Genomic DNA, 16,590 nt, shown 5'->3' with positions numbered 1-16,590 from the left:
TGGCCTCGTTATCTGCTGTGTGGTGGTTAAAATCCTACCTCTTCACAAGTGTTTGCAGACTTCGTTCCCCCTTCTCTGGGAGTGGAAGTCTGGGTTCCACTGATACTTCAGGGGATAGGAGAATGCCTCATTACTGGCCATTGGGTATGAAAGTCTTGTCTCCCTATCTGGCATTCTCTGCTACCATGCAGGCAGTGGTTGGGATGCCTCCTTACCCCCTCACAAGGATAGAAATTTAGGCTCCTCACTTGGCTTTTGCTGGAGTGGGTGGGGCTGGGACCACAGTTTTTTCTGGGATGTTCAGCTGTAATAGAATAGTTAATGTCTAAAGGCTTCCTGTCTCGCATTGCTGCCCTTTTCCTGGTACCTTGTCTAGAGAAAACAGACTTTTTGTGGGGCTTTTATTTGTCTGTGCCTGTTGGCATCTCTAGCACCAACTCTGAGATAATGTGAAGCAATTGAAAACCCAGGGAACTTACCAGTGTATCATTCCTTGGCCCCAAGGTCCCTAGCCAGTCTTTCTTCTTCCCCCTACCTTTCGGAGTCTTCTTATATTTGTTTTATGAATTATGTCTTTTTGGAGTCTTCTTATGGTTTTTTTATGAATAATGTCTAGGGTTTTAGTTGTACTTAGTAGAAGAAATAGGAGTAAGTACATCTGCTCCATCTCATAGAAGTGGAAGTTCCTTGGTTCATTTTTATGATCATACAGAAACATAGTTAAGAGGGGGAAATCCCTACACTTAAATAAAAGGGACAAACCCGATCTCACAGCTGACATCTGAGTCACAAAGTCACAAAGGCATGTTGCATAACGGGCAAGAAGCCCAGAAGAAAGCAGCCTCTTTCCTTTTACAAAGGAAGCTAAGATGGTTCAAACTACTGAGCTCTACTTTCTAGGAGTTTGCTCCTCAGAATATAGTCCATGGACCAGTAGCATCAGCATCTGTGGAGAGCTTGTGAGAAGTGTAGAATCTCAGGCCCCATCCCAGACCCACTGAATCAGAATCTGCATTTTAACAGTATCCCCAAGTGACTTGTACACACTGTAAAGTTTGAGAAACACTGCTTACCCATTTGTCAATATCCTCTTTCTTTTCGTGTTCAGTATTGACAGAATTACTCCTTCTGCCAATCTTATAATAGCTTATAAACAAGACTTAGGATCTAAAGGAAATGAAAGGTAAAGCTTCATTCATTGACTGATAGAATTTAGAACTGAAATGAATGATCTTTAAGGTTAATCTATTTCACTTTTATTATTTTGTAAACTGAGGCCTTGAAAGATTAAATATCTTACGCAAGCTCATGCGGCTGTGTAACAGCAAAGCTGAGAATTGAACCTGGTGCACTTTCTTCATAGCACAATGGTCCTGGGGTTTTCCTTCATCTACATCTTTCTACTTCCAAGCTTCACTCTTCTTCCAAGCTTCACATCTCCTTGTAGCTGGAATTGAGGTTAATGCGAATATATCTTCGATCCAGGTTAGGTATCACATCTCTTCTGGATTTCTATAGTTTGTTTTCTCAGTGGTCTCTAACTCTTTCTTCTCTTCTCCAGTTCTACCTCTTTATCCCTATTAAATATATCTCCCTAAAACACAAACTTCGTTACATCACTCCTTTTTCCCCAAGTCTCCTTTCCCCCCCTAATCTCTAATAGCTCTGTGTTTTCTAAATCCTTGCCCTCACTCTCAAAGTTATCTATAACTTCATCCAGTCCCCCCAAAAAAGATAGTGTTTCCCCCACAGAACTGTAGGCAATATTCTCCTTATTATCAATCTTGACCTCTTCTCCCTTCTTCTTCTTAAAACAAAGCAGGATCTTCCCTCAAGACAGCCTGTCTCTCACTAATCGTTTTTGTGGAGGGCTCATCTTCTCCCATTCCCTTTTTCTCAGCGGAAGAAGGAACTCAATTACCTGTGTCCTTGCTTCCTCTTATCACTTTGTGCTTTTTACACACCATCTTCCTGCTGCTTTTCTTCACGTAAAATCTGTGTCTTCTGTCGCTTCATTATCAGTGTTGTCATGAACTAGCGCTTTCTGAGCCCAGTTTTTCCTTCCTTGGTAACTTCAGTTTATTATCCTAAGTGACTTTGGCGTCCATGTCATCAATTCATTTACTTCATGGGGCGGGGGTGGGGGGGGTGTTTATTGTGGTTTTTTTTTTCACTTCACAGGTTTTTGCTCTTCTTTAGCTACTGTCTATACCCCCATATAAGCTCCATTTCCAAGATTGTCAACTCAGAGTTTTCTAGTTACTGTAATCTCTTACTTCCCCATACCTATTCTTTGCTCTCACTTGGACTTCAAATAACTCAGCTCTTCCCATTCTCTTATAGTCCAATCTAACCACATTCCTTTTTCCCTCTTTTCTCCTTCTTTCTTTCTTTTTTTTTCTTTTCTTTTCTTTTCTTCTTTTGGTCATGCCTGCTGTTTTTTTTTTTTTCCCTAGCCTAGTGACCCGCCACCATCAGTTCTTCTGATATTAATCAGCAGAATCACTAGAGAAAAGCACAGAGTGCTGGGTGTTATGTAAGACTGGTGAATCACAGACCTGTACCCCTGAGGCAAATAATACATTATATGTTAATTATGAAAAAAATAAATTCTAAAAAAGAAAAGAAAAGCACAGAACTGTCCAGTACGGATTCATGTTAAACTTTAAATGGGTTCTTATCACTGCTCAGAAATCCTTTCATTCCTGTCAAGTTTTTTGCAAACTCAAGTAAAATGGCTGATTCAGGCCTTTTCTGCTCTCATAAAAAGCCTTTTGTACTTTGATAAAAACTTCGAACTACTTCACGATGACCCCAATAGTTGGTTTCATCATATCTTTTTAATTGAGAAGATTAAGGACATTAAGTGTGAGTTCCCCCATTGGCCCATGTCTCAACCATAGTGTTCTGCCATTGTACTTATTTAGTCATCTTAACCTTTTTCTCAAAAGAAAAGATATTCCCACAGTCTTACACTGTCAGTTTAATCTTCCTATACCTTCTGAAGCACCTTACCAGTTAGTTCTCCATTAATTTTCAGTCTCTTTCTACAGATCTTCCCTTTCTGCTCTAAAAATGTCATAGGTCTCCAACAAATGGAATATATACCATGTTCCTGGATGGGGAGGCTTAATAGGACTCAGTTTCCCTAAATTCAATCAAAATAAAAATCTCAATAGGATTTTTTTTTTCTTTTTGAAGACTTTATTTGTCAGAGAGAGAGAGAGAACACAAGCAGGGGGAGTGGCAGGCAGAGGGAGAAGCAGGCTCCCCGCTGAGCAAAGAGCCCCATGCTGGACTCAATCCCAGGACCCCAGGATCATGACCTGAGCCAAAGGCAGTCGCTTACCTGACTGAGCCACCCAGGTGTCCCTTGGTAGGATTTCTTAATAGGATTTTTTGAATGAAATGTGATGATGCTAAAATTCTTCCTCCAAAGAAAATAAGCCAAGGGAAGATTTGTCTGATCAAATATAAAAACTATAGTGTATTATTAATTATTATGATATTAGTTTAAACAAAAACACAAATAATAATAGAAGAGGATAGAGCCCAGAAAAAGAACGACATATCTGTGAGAATTTAGTATGCAATGAAGGAAGTATGTCAGATCACTGAGAGAAAGATGATCTATTTAAGAAATGACATAAGGACAATTCAAAAAGTAAAGTTAAATCCTTACCTTTAAACTGAGAGGCAGTATAACACAGTTGTTGAACACAGACTTTGGAGCCGGCCTGCCCGTTTAAAATCTGGCTACACCATTTATTAGCTGTATGACCTTGGTCATATCACCTAACTCTGTGCCTCTGTCTCCTCATCTGTAAAATAAAGATAATAATAGTACCTACTTTACAGTGTTATTAGTAATATTAAATAATTAATATATGTAAAGTACTTAGAGAGCTGTCTAGCACATAATAAGTAGTATATAAGTGGTAAGCATTCATGCTGTTTTTTACCTCATACAATGCACCAAAAATAGACCAAGAGAAAGAATATCCAGATGGATTAAAGAACTAAACATGAGAGGTGCCTGGGTGGCTCTGTCAGGCCACTGACTCTTGATTCAGCTCAGGTCATGATCTCAGGGTCTGCACTCAGTGGGGAGTCTGCTTGAGGATTTGCTCTCTGCCCCTCCCCCAGCTCGTGCTCTCTCCCTCCCTCCCTTCCTCTCAAATCAATAAATAAATCTTAAAAAAAAATAACTACGGGGCACCTGGGTGACTCAGTCACTTAGGCATCTGACTTTTGATTTCGGTTCAGGTCGTGGTCTCAGAGTCATGGGATCGAGCCCCATGTCTGCTTGGGATGCTCTCTCTCCCTCTTCCTCAGCCCCTCCCCCCACTCACACACACTCTCTCTTTCTCTCTCTAAAATGAATAAATAAATCTTGAAAAACTAAAATAAATTAAAAAACTAAACATAAAATCAAAGCTATAAAGGTATTAGGAGAAAATATAGGAAAATAGTTTTTTAAATTATGGGGTGGAGAGGACCCATCCAAAAGCTGATACAGGAAAATAAATAGATTCAGTTACATAAATTTTTAAAAAGGTTTTGTTTATTTATTTGATACACAGAGAGAGAGACAAACAGAGCAACACAAGCAGGGGGAGCAGCAGAGGGAGAGGGAGAAGCAGGCTCCCCACTGAGCGGGGAGCCCAGCGTGGGGCTCAGTCCCAGGACCCCGGGATCATGACCGGAGATGAAGACACACTTAACCGACTGAGCCACCAAGGCGCCCCTCAGTGACAGAAATTAATAAATGACCCAAGATACCACAGAAAGCTTTAAAATAAGCCACAGACTTGGATAAAATATTTGTAGCATTTTTATTTATATTTATTTTTTTATTTGAGTTGACACAGAACGTTACATTAGTTTCAGGTGTACAACTTAGGTATTTGACAAGTTTGTACATTATGCTGGGTTAAGCACAAGTGTCGCTCCCATCTGTCCCGTTACATCGCTGTTACAGTACCACTGACTGTGTTCCTTATGCTGTGCCTTTGATTCCTGTGACTTGTCCATTCCATAACTGGAAGCCTGGATCTCTTTCTCCCCTTCATCCATTTTGCCCAACCACCACCTGTCTCCCCTTTCGCAACCATCAGTTAGTTCTCTGTATTTATAAGTCTGATTCTGCTTTTTGTTTGTTTATTCATTTGTTGTTTGGGTATTTTTTTTAGGTTCCACTTACAAGTATAATCATACAGTATTTGTCTTTCTCAGTCTGACTTATTTCACTTAGGATAATACCTTCCAGGTCCATCCATCCATGTTGTCTCAAGTGGCACAAGCACATCCTTTTTTATGGCTGTGTAATATTCCTGTGTGTGTGTGTGTGTGTGTGTGTGTGTGTGTGTGTGTACACACCACACTTTCCTTATCCATTTGTCTGTCAAGTTGTTTCCATATCTTTCCTATAATGTTGCAGTAAACATATGGGTGCATATATCTTTTTGAATTAGTGTTTTTGTTTTCTTTGGGTAAATACCCTTGTGGACTTGTTGGATCATATGGTATTTCTATTTTTAACTTTTTGAGGGACCTCCGTACTGTTCTCCACAGTGACTGCATCAGTTTGCATTCCCACCAACAATGCATGAGGGTTCCTTTTTCTCCACATCCTCACCAACACTTGTTATTTCTTGTGATTTTGATTTTAGCCCTTCTAACTGGTGTAAGGTGATATCTCATTGTGCTTTTGATGTGCATTTCCCTAATGATCAGTGTGTTGAACAACTTTTCATGTGTCTGCTGGCCATCTGGATGTCTTCTTTGGAAAATGTCTACTCAGGTCCTCTGTCCATTTCTTAAATTGTTTTTGGGGGGTTGAGTTGTGTACATTTTTTATATATTTTGGATATTAACACCTTATCAGATGTATCATTTGCAAATATCTTCTCCTGTTCATCAGGTTGTCTTTTTATTTTGTTGATGGTTTCCTTCGCTGTGCAAAAGCTTTTTATTCAAATACAGCCCCAATAGTTTATTTTTGCTTTTGTTTCCCTGGCCTTAGGAAACATCTAGAAAAATGTTGCTATGGCTGATGTCAGAGAAAGTACTGCCTGCATTCTCATCTAGGATTTTCATGGTTTCAGGTCTCAAGTTTAGGTCTTTCATCCATTTTGAGTTTGTTTTTGTGTATGGTGTTAGAAAGTGGTCCAGTTTCATTCTTTTACATGTGGCTGTCTGGTTTTCCTGGCACCATTTATCGAAAATAGTCTCCCCCCCCCCATATATTCTTACCTCCTTTGTCATAGATTAATTGACCATGTAATCGTGGGTTTATTCCTGGGGTCTCTATTCTGCTCCATTGATCTGTGTGTCAATTTTTAAATTAAAAAGCAATAAGAAAAAGATTACCAACACCAGAAAAAAGTGGGCAAAAGCCATAGCTTTTTTTTGTTTTTAGCTAGGTAGGCTACAAAAGAAGAGATGCAGTTGGCTAAGAAACACACGCAAAAGTTGTTCAACTACAGAATTAATCAAGGAAATCTATACAAACAAAAATATATTTCTTTGTTAATCTCAGGTGAAAATGAAGAGATTTTCACTAAGTTAGAGGGTATGCTTGGGAAAATATTAAAAATATAGATGGTAACCAGTCAAAGGCTGGTGAGTGGCCCTGGGCAGATGGCACTGAATCTCTTGGCCTCAGTTTCCTTATCAATAAAAACTACCTCTGTAATGGCAGTATGACAATCTGAATGGGCATGTTCCCCAGCAAAACAACCATATGGGTGAAAATTGTAGAAAAAACTAGTAGGGGCATCTGGGTGGCTCAGTTGGTTAAGCGTCCAGTTCTTGATTTCAGCTCTGGCCATGGTCTCAGGGTTGTGAGCTTGAGCCCCACATCAAGCTCCTCACTCACGAGGGAGTCTGCTTGAGGATTCTCTCCCTTTGCCCCTCTCCCCACTGGCACGTGCGCTCTCCCACTCTCTCTCTCTTAAATAAAACTAAACAAATCTAGGAGTGCCTGGGTGGCTCAATTGGTTAAGCATCTGCCTTTGACTCAGGTCATGATCTCCAGGTCCTGGGATCGAGCCCCACATCAGGCTCCCTGCTCAGCGGGGAGTCTGGTTTTCCCTCTGCCCCTCTCCCTGCTCCTGTGCTCTTGCTCTCTTTCTCTTTCTCTCTCCCTCTCAAATAAACAAATAAAATCTTTAAAAATAAATAAATCTTTTTTAAAAGGAAAAGAAAGAAAAAACAATTAAAGTCTTTAGAAATTGTTTTAAGAACATACAGAAAATGAAAAAGGATCTATTCAAGAAAATCTACTAAATCTTGGTAAGAACCTTGAGAGTCAGTGCAATTTGAACCATGACCCACTCACTCCCTGCCCCCCGCCCCGGTCAGCATGATGGAAGCTCCACTCCCGGAAAGTATAGCCAAGGAGACAATGCTCCCATTCCCCTCAGCCTCCCAGTCAAAGGATATGATGTCCCACAAAGAAGAGCAGGCTGCCAGCACTTACTATCCCACCTTCAGCTCCAAGCTACAATAGCTCAATTTTTGGCAAGTATGGCCAAGAGAGTGAGGCCTCCCTTCCTTTTCCCAGCCCCCACTTATAGGGCAAAGGATCTACCCCAGACAAGTCAGACCACTGGGACCCTTGCCCCAGCTAACTCTTAGGGTAGAGGTTCCCCACCCAAAGAGGCAAGTCAAGAACACTAGAGACTACCACCCTACCCAGTACCCTGCTCTAAAAGCAGGTGGTATCACTCAGAAGAACGGGGTCCCCTGTTACCCCCCCCAAATCTCTGGAGCAGAGACTTAGAGATTTTTTCCCGGGGTAAGGGCAATCTATAAGAACAGAGGCTGTGTCCTGAGAAGCAACATAAGAAGCTTCACATGTGAGGGGAACAGACTGCCATAAAAAGAAATGAGTTACTGACACATGCTACAACATGGATGGATCTTGAAGACATTATGCTAAGTGAAAGATGCCAGTTATAAGGACTACCTACTGTGTGATTCCATTTATCCGAAATGTCCAGAATAGGCCAATCTGTGAGAGAGAGAAATTAGATGAGTGGTTGCCGAGGGATGTGGGGGGACTATTGGGGGAAATGGGGAGTGACTAACGGGCACACGGTTCCCTTTAAAGGGGATAAAAATGTTCTAAAATTAATTGTGGCAATGATTGCAGAACTCTGTGACTATACTAAAAACCACTGAATTGTACACTTTAAATGGGGAAATTATATGGTACTTGAATTATATCTCAATAAAACTGATGTACACAGTAATTACTTCAGGAGCCCTGAGGAGAACCTAAAGAGACAGTCATTGTGTTCCAGAACACCTAGTTTTGTTAGAGATATGTATGACTGCTGTATTTATTACGATGGTGAGGACGGAAGAAACTGGCTTCGGTTATGAGCCCCAGAAAGTTCTAAGAGCCAATACCTCTGTTTGCTGCCATTGACTTGTATTTCATGTAGGCCAGTCTGTCGGTTTGGGGTGAGTAGCTGCACTGATGCATTACTGTACTGAGGATGAATGATTCCCCTGAGCAATGCCGGACATGAGGGCAGCTAGTAGAAAGGAAAGTAAAACTCCTGTGGTGTTTCCTAACTCACTGAATGGCACCATCAGTCTTCCAGTTGCCCAAGCCAGACATGGAGGCATCACCCCCATTTCTAGCGTATCACCAAGTCCTGGCTGTTCTGCCTCCTAAATATCTCCACGTCATTCACTTCTTCCCAACGTCCACCATCACCAACCTACTTCAAGTTACCATCTTTACTTCAGCTGCTGTAGGAAGCATTTGGTTGGTCTCCTTGCATCTCTAGCTTCCTTCCATACCTTTTTAATGTTGTACATTTTCAAATACGTGACTTTGCTTAATCTTCTTCTGTAGTTTCCCATTGCTCTTAAAGATCGAAATCCTGAATGTGGCCTACAAGGCCCTGCCTCCCTGTCTGTCCTCATCTTGAGCCACTCCTTCCCTCACTCTGCCCTCGTAGCCACACTGTACTCAACAGTGCCATCAATTCCCAACTCCTAACAAAGCCTCTTTCTTTGCCCTGGCCTTCATTATTAACCACTGCCTCCTTACTGAAACTTTTTCCTTTGTCCTTTATTTTCACATTGCTCCTCGGCATTGCCTTTTCACTCCTCCATCCAACTGTGAACATTGTCATGATTCTACTCTTTCCTTCTCTATATTCTGTAACTCTGTCCTTCGAGTGAATTTTGATACACTTCAAGTGTCACCGAAGTTCCAGTCCATACGTGCAATAGCCTACTTATCTCCCAAAGCTCCCTCAAGCCCAACATGATTAAAAGAGAACTTATCATTATCTTGATCCCTTATCCCCAGAATCATCTTCCAGTTTCTTCTTTCAAGGGTATCAGCATTCTCTCAGCCACTCAAACTGTGTACTTTCGAGCCATTTTCAGTTGATGTAACTTTCATTTCCCATATCAAAGCAGTTACCAGGTTTTATTGATTCTTCCTTTAGAGTGTTTCTTACAGCTTTCCATTGCCACTATGTTAGTTCTCCCTTTATCACTTCACCCTTAGACTCTTAACAATTCCATTTAAATAGGTCTTGCTGTTTTCTCACACTCGCGTCCATTCTAAACACCGCTGGCCTTTCACTCTTATTAAAACTGTCATTTCATCATTATCCGTTCCCTTCTCAGAAACTTTCAGTGATTTCTCACTGCCGGCAGAATACATTCCAGAATCTGCGGCTTGTGATGCAAAACCCTTTACGCTCCAGGCCAGTGTTTCACAACCCGCGTTCCACAAGATGTGAGTAAATGAGCTGCGTATGCTGTGTTAAGCAGAGTCCCATGATTTGTTTTCTGTAAAACTTCCTGAAACGCTTACTGAACTGGCGTGCATGACGCTGCTCCAAGACGGTGTGCGTAGAATGCAGCGTGTCCAAGACATGTGCCACTAAAGAACCCTGTTTTGATTGACTCTCTGGTTTTCATCACACTAATGTTCTGAGGAAAAGCATTTAGGACATACTTAGGTAGCCCTATCCTACATTTCTTGTCCTATTTCCCACGAATTTCCCTACATAAATCATCCTCTTAGGCCAAACAAGTATTAGTCCCCCTGACACGTGCACAACCTCAAGCACCGTCCAGGTCTTTATTAGTTCTGTTCTGCCCACATGGAATCCCTTCTCTTTCTCTATCGATATTATTATTTTTATTGAGATATTCATATCTGATAAAACTCACAATTTTAAAATACCCAGTGCCGCGGTTTTTTGTATGTACTGTGCAAGCACCGTCAGTATCTGGTTCTGTACTGTTTCCGTCCCTCTGAAGAGACCCTGTAACCACCGGGAGTCCTTTCCCCTTCCTCCCTGCCGCAGTCCCTGGCAGCCAGCGGTCTGCTGTCTATGCACTTGGCTGGTGTGGAGATTGCACAGCGCCTCGTGTGCCTAGATCTTCCTCCTCCACCCCGAGGCCACGTTCAGTCATTCGTTCATTCGTTCATTCGTTCGGTTACGGTCGCAACCCTGTGAGACACTGTGCCAGGCTGTGACTCTACAGAGGTAGATGTCATGCTGCCTTCCAGGGAACGCCCGGCCTGGCGGGGAGCCAGACAGCACGGCCTTAGAAAGTGCTGTTGCAGTGCTGTGAACCAAGGGCCATAGGAACACAGTGCCGTGGGCGTCTGGGAGCGCCTCCCGGTGGAGGGAGCCCTTGACTGGGTGTTGACTCATTCGTCCATTCAGTCGTTCATGCACTCGCCCATCGAGCATCCATGCACCCCTGTTCGTGCCAGGCACGGTGTGGGGCTCCAAGGGTGCAAAGGTGAGCCAGAACAGTCCCCTGCACGTCGGGGAGCTCAACCGTCTGGTGGAGGAGGTAGGTACGCGAACAGTGCCATGCGATGCGATGGAAGTTGTACAGAGGAAGGTAAAGCTTGCTGCGGAAGCAGAGAGAAAGGAGTACCTGACTCTGCTTGTGAATGTGAAGAGAGAGGAGACGTTTACCGAGGGGACAGGGACGGGGGCGGCGTCTCAGGCAGAGATGAGCCCTCCTCTGATAGCGCCGGTCTGATGCTCGGTTGTTGTTGTTGTTGTTGTTGTTGTTGTTGTTGTTGTTTAACTGAATTAGAGCAGCTAATGCCTGTCACTCTGACTAGTCCTTCATCACATATCTTGTGTAGCCCTCTGTACGTGGATGCCTTGTCTCCCCAAAGGCACTATGTGTCCTTTAGGAGAAGAGCTTTGTTTTGTCTGTCTTCGCGCCCTCCATCTCAGTGTTTTATGCATGGCGATCTCTGTAGACCCAAGTGAGGGAAGGAATTTGCTGAGACGTCGTTGACACTCCCAAGGAACTGTGGCCCGAGTTCTCTATTCCGTTTCCCCCTGCAGGGGCCTGTTGTGTCGATGAAGGGCCTTAACCTGGATTGAGCCCATGAATGCTCCCTTTGTGGTCCGTCTCCTATACAAGAACTGGGAAAGTAGCTCCTCAGACATTATAATCCCTTTCATTATTGCAAAATCTCGTGATCAGCCACGTTAAAGACTCCTCTTAGGTGAAGGGACCATGTTAGAAATGGGCCCTTTTGTTCATAGCTAAGTACATGTCGTCAACACAAAAGAGTAGTATTTTTTTTTAATTACAGTTGGTTGACTTTAAATAAAACAGATTACCCTCCAAAATCAGTTTTTGCCTTAAGCAAAAAAAGAAAATCAGATTTCCCGGAGAAGGAATTCTGCCTCAAGACTAACAGTGAAATCCTCCCTGAGTCTCCAGCCCGCTGGCTTGCCCTACAGACTTCAGACTCAAGATTGCAGCATCAACTCTTACCTGAATGTACAGCCTGCCGGTCTACCCTACAGATTTCCAGCTTGCCAGCCCCCACCATCGTGTGAGCCAGTCAGTTCCTTAAAGTAAATCTCTCTCCCTATGCAAAACCTCAAGATGAATATAATTTCTATTCTAAATACACACTGATTCAGGTCAAGGAAATTAACAGATTCAATAAAACTGCTTCTTGACAAGCTTCTCTGAGAATTAGAAATAATTGGCTGAGGAGAGCCCCAAGGGGAGCCCCCCAACAAGACACAGGGTTTTCTCCTGCGTCAAGGAGACCAAGACTCCATCCAGGAGGGCCTCGGTGCTTTTTCAGTTTGTATGTCCCTTCATGAGGTCTTGCTGTGGAGCGTTCTACAGTTGACAGGCCTTCAAGATGCTCCCCTCCTGCTCTCAAGGAGCTTGGGATGGTTTGTGGACGCTGTGGCTCTTTCCTTGGTGCTAGCAGAGCACCACTGTTTGTTTGATAATGGGGCACAGCACTGACACTGTTCTTGGATTTCAGGAAGGCTACCCAGAAACAGAGATTCTCTGGCTGATGATCAAGTCCTGGAACACTGGCATATTTATGTACGGCAGGAGAAAGTATGTATCTGCAGAAAAATGGTGTGGCCTAGCCTTGCGTTTTCTTGACCACCTTAGCTCCCTCAAGAGAAGCTATGAAACTCAGGTGAGAAGGAAGAGGACTAGGGGTGGATGGGATGACCAGGGTGTGTGTGGGGGGGGGGCAGAGAGGTTCTATCCAGGCACCTGGTAAAGACTCAGCCCTACCTCCCTTGCCCTGGAAGGGTCCTGATCATTGTTCTTCGCGGTGGTTCCATAGAACTGCGAGAGTTAGGAGACTATAACAGAAATGTCTTAGAGTGAAAACCAGGAAGGATGGTGAACAGGGGGGAACCTAGGGAGAGCAAGTGGAGCCTAAGAAGAATGCCAAGAATAGAGCTCTGGAAAGATGCATGACTGTCGATGCCAGTGCGAGTAGGGCAGGACTGACCACTGTGCCAACAGTGACGGTTTCCGGAGGTATTTTCTCCAGGGAGTAGTCTGGGGTGCAGAGTTCTGGGCCACTAACTAACCAGGAGAGGCTTGGTGGGAGGAAAAAAAGTCTTGCTACCAAATAAGAGCAAAGGATATTTTATGTTTTAAGCATCTTCTCCCCTATAAGATCTGCCTGTCCCGAGTAAACAAACCTTGTGTGCTGGGGTCCCTCTTCCCTAAGAGTCTGGGAGGCTGTGCCACATTTCCTTGTGTCTCAGGAGGTCTGTCTGCTGTTTTCTTTCCCAGGTGAATATTCTGTATAGTGAGCTTGTAGAAGCACTAGATCGAAAAAAGGGCTCACATTTTAATGAAGAGTGAGAAGTGCTGGGACAAGGCATACGAGCAGGCAGGCTGACAGCTGCCCGAAGAAGATGTTTGGTCCTGAGATGTTGAGCATTTAAATTCTTGCTAAACTTTCTTCTAAGCTTTTGTTTCTGTTTTCTCAGGTCCTATTTTCATGTTGTTAACTGACATTTTCTAAAATAAAAGCATTTTGACTTTTACTGTGGTGACCGGCTCATTCCTGGGGGACAAATAAATTTTCCAAGGTGCTAAGGATGTTATATATGTATTGAAATAGCCCACATGGGAGCACGATGATTCACACCCCATGTGAACAGAAGGAAATGTTCATCCGAGTCCAACACAGGGTGCATTTCATTCCAGAAGGGCTCAAATTCCAACTACCTGAAGATAACAGAGAACTGTGGACTCTACGTCAGAAGGACCTTAGTCATTATCGGGCCCAGAATTGATCACACTCATAAACTCGCTTGATGAGAATGGGTTGCCCTGCCTCTATCAGAGCACATCCTGTGACAGGGAACTCCCGAGATAGCTCAAGCCACCTTTTTTGCTCTCGAATGGGTAAAAAGCCCTTCCTGATACTGAACAGAAGTTTGTCTCCCTATAGCGGTCTACTCTCTCTGTCCCAGATGCCCTTTGGAGAACTCAAGACAGAAGTCAGGCTCCTCCCTGTCCTCTTGGCTTTTTCTTCTTCTGGTCGGACATTCCCAGGCCCCTCAGTGGTTCCTCATCGATACAGGCCCCTCACCTTCCAGGAGCCAAATCCCACGTTCCGGTGAGGTGTGACCCTCACGGAGTTCAGCAGCCTCATTCTGGCTGGACTTGCATTAGTGTGCTATCAGATAACATCGGCTTTTCCTCCCCCCGGTTGGTTTGTATTAACATTGTTTAACTTTTGATTTCGAAATAGTTTCATACTTACAGAAAAGGTGCGGATAGGCACAGACTGCCATATACCTTCACCCAGCTTCCCTGTGTGTCGACATTTTCCCACATTGCTTTATCATTCTCTTGGTGTTTCTTTCTAAACCATTTGAGATTAATTTGCAGACCTCTTGCTCCTTGCCCCTTCATACCGCACTGTGTATTTCCTAAAAACAAGGCTACTCTCCTCCGGGACCCCAGTTGAAGCATCAACATTCGGAAACTAACAATGATGCCATTCTACCGTCTAATCCGCAGACCCCAGTCAATTTCACTGATTGTCCTGATAAGGAAGGACCCTTCTGAACCCTTCCTAAGTTCAGAACCGTAAGTGGCGTTTAGTTGTCCTGTCTCTTTCATCTCCTACAGACGTGAATAGTTTCTCACCCTTCCCTTATCTCTCATGACCCTGACGTTGTCGAAGAGTACAGGCTAATTACTTTGTGGCATGGACCTCAGCTCCGGTCCGTTCGATGTTTCCTAACGATTAGATTGAGTGTAAGCATTTTTGGAAGGGTTGCAACAAAATTGGTATGTTCTTCTTGGTGTATTGTACCAACAGGCACACAATGTCAGTTTGTCCCATTACTGGTTAGGGTTAAGATGGCATCTTCCAGATACTTAGTAACTAGTAAGTACTTGTGAAGTACATCACAGAAGATAATTGGATTTTTTGTTCCTCATTAAACTTCTACTTCCTAGTTTTAGCATCCACTGATGAGTCTTGCCTGAATCCTTTTTTCCCATGATGGTTGCTAAATGTTGATTTTCTAGAATTTCCATAGTTCCCACTTCATGTATTAGTGTTTGTTAGGTGAACATTTTCTTCTCCCCCACTTATTTGGTCGTATTTTTTTACATGTTTTAACACAGACTGGTGGATTTCTATTTTATTTGGTGAGTTATAATCCACTATATCATTATTTTTTTTAGAAACTATTTTCTGTCAACTCTATTTCCTTTTGGTGTGCCTTTGTGGAAGAGGAACTTAAAACCCCTCAGTGGGATGGGCTCCTGCCCACTCAGGGGCCCGAGCAGCGGAAGCTGCGGACCCGTCCTCAGTAGGGAGCTGCTGACTACGCACCTTCAGACCAGCCTGTGACCTCCACTTAAGTAGGGGGAAACTCAGGAGCTGCAGGCCGTCCATTCACCCTGGAAGTCCTCCTTGCTCACAGCCTTTTCAGCAGCGGCCTGCTTGTCCTTTTCAATCTCAGGATCTCTGCAGAGGTAGCAATCAGGCATGACTGCCCGTGGGTGTCCACGGGAGATGGTGCCACACATGCGTGCAACTTCTGTATCATCGTTTTGCTGCTCAAAGCCCGCTCCTTTTGACACGTCCCCACTGTTTTCTGAACACTTCCTTACTTTGTGACGTGGTCAGTTGTTGCAGGCTCATGTACTTTCCCTGCCCCAGCACTGGAATCAGCATGTCTCCAGGGATCCCTGGTTCCATTTCATTGAGAATGGTAGCTAGTGCCCAAGCTCGGGGGCACCATTGTTTTTAAGTCCTCTCCGAGGACAGAGCTAGGAAATAGTATCCAGAGATCTTTTTTTTTTTTTTAAAGCAGTATGCACACCCAGTGGGGCTCGAACTCTCGACCTTGAGATCAAAAGTTGCACACTCTCCCGACTGAGCCAGCCAGGCACCCCCAGAGCTAGAAAATAAATGTGTGTCTGTGTATATACATATACACACGTACGTGCATATCTGTAGATATATAGGTATAGATACAGTTAACCCTACATAGAGGGCGCCAATCCCTACGCAGTCGAAACCCCACATATAATTTTCTGACACAACTTCGCTACAAATAAATAGCCTATTGACTGGGAGCCTTACCAACAATAGAAACAGTCGGTTGACAATGTATCTTATATGTCTTTTATATACTGTATTCATACAATAAAGTGAGCTAGAGAAAAGAAAAAGTTAAGAAAATCATAAGGAAGGGAAAATACATTGACAGTACCGTATCCATAAAAAGCCTATCTCTGTACATACATGAAATGGAGTTCGTACTGGGCACCTGGTTGGCACAGTCGGGTAAGCAGCCGACTCTTGGCTTTGTCTCAGGTTGTGATCTCGGGGTCGTGGGATCGAGCCCTGCTTCAGATTCTTTCTCCCTCTGCCCTTCCCACTCGTGCTCACTCGCTCGCTCTCTCTGAAATAAACCTTCAAAAAAAAAACCTGACTTCTTACTGATAACTTCCATTTATCAATCCAACACCAGAAAATTTGTTCTAGCCTTCTTCCTTTTCCATATTTGCAACTCTCTCCTCCAACACTGAGAAACCTGGCTCCTCTGAGCCCCAAATACCCACTTACTTGCTCCATCTCCCTGCTCAAGAACGCTCTCCCTTAGGGGCACCTGGGTGGCACATCGGTTAAAGCGTCTGCCTTCGGCTCAGGGCGTGATCCCAGCGTTCTGGGATCGAGCCCCACATCAGGCTCCTCTGCTGGGAGCCTGCTTCTTCCTCTCCCACTCCCCCTGCTTGTGTTCCCTCTCTCGCTGGCTG

The 16,590-nt window shown here is 43.7% G+C and overlaps 1 protein-coding gene across 1 annotated transcript in view; it reads left to right on the top strand.

Moving 5' to 3' along the window:
• The window catches only part of TEX11 (testis expressed 11), a 265,144-nt gene extending 251,798 nt beyond the window's left edge, over positions 1-13,346 (top strand). The window contains exons 27-28 of the mRNA XM_008712288.2: positions 12,311-12,475; positions 13,090-13,346. Of these exons, the coding sequence (XP_008710510.2) occupies positions 12,311-12,475; positions 13,090-13,161 (237 nt within the window). The 3' untranslated portion in view covers positions 13,162-13,346. The remainder of the gene's footprint in view (positions 1-12,310; positions 12,476-13,089) is intronic.
• Positions 13,347-16,590: the final 3,244 nt, after the last annotated feature.

The sequence above is a fragment of the Ursus maritimus genome, assembly GCF_017311325.1.
Source record: "Ursus maritimus isolate PB19 chromosome X unlocalized genomic scaffold, ASM1731132v1 scaffold_X1, whole genome shotgun sequence".
Taxonomy (NCBI): domain Eukaryota; kingdom Metazoa; phylum Chordata; class Mammalia; order Carnivora; family Ursidae; genus Ursus; species Ursus maritimus.
The sequence above is the reverse complement of the archived record's forward strand: the minus strand, read 5'-3'. Positions and strand labels throughout refer to the sequence as shown.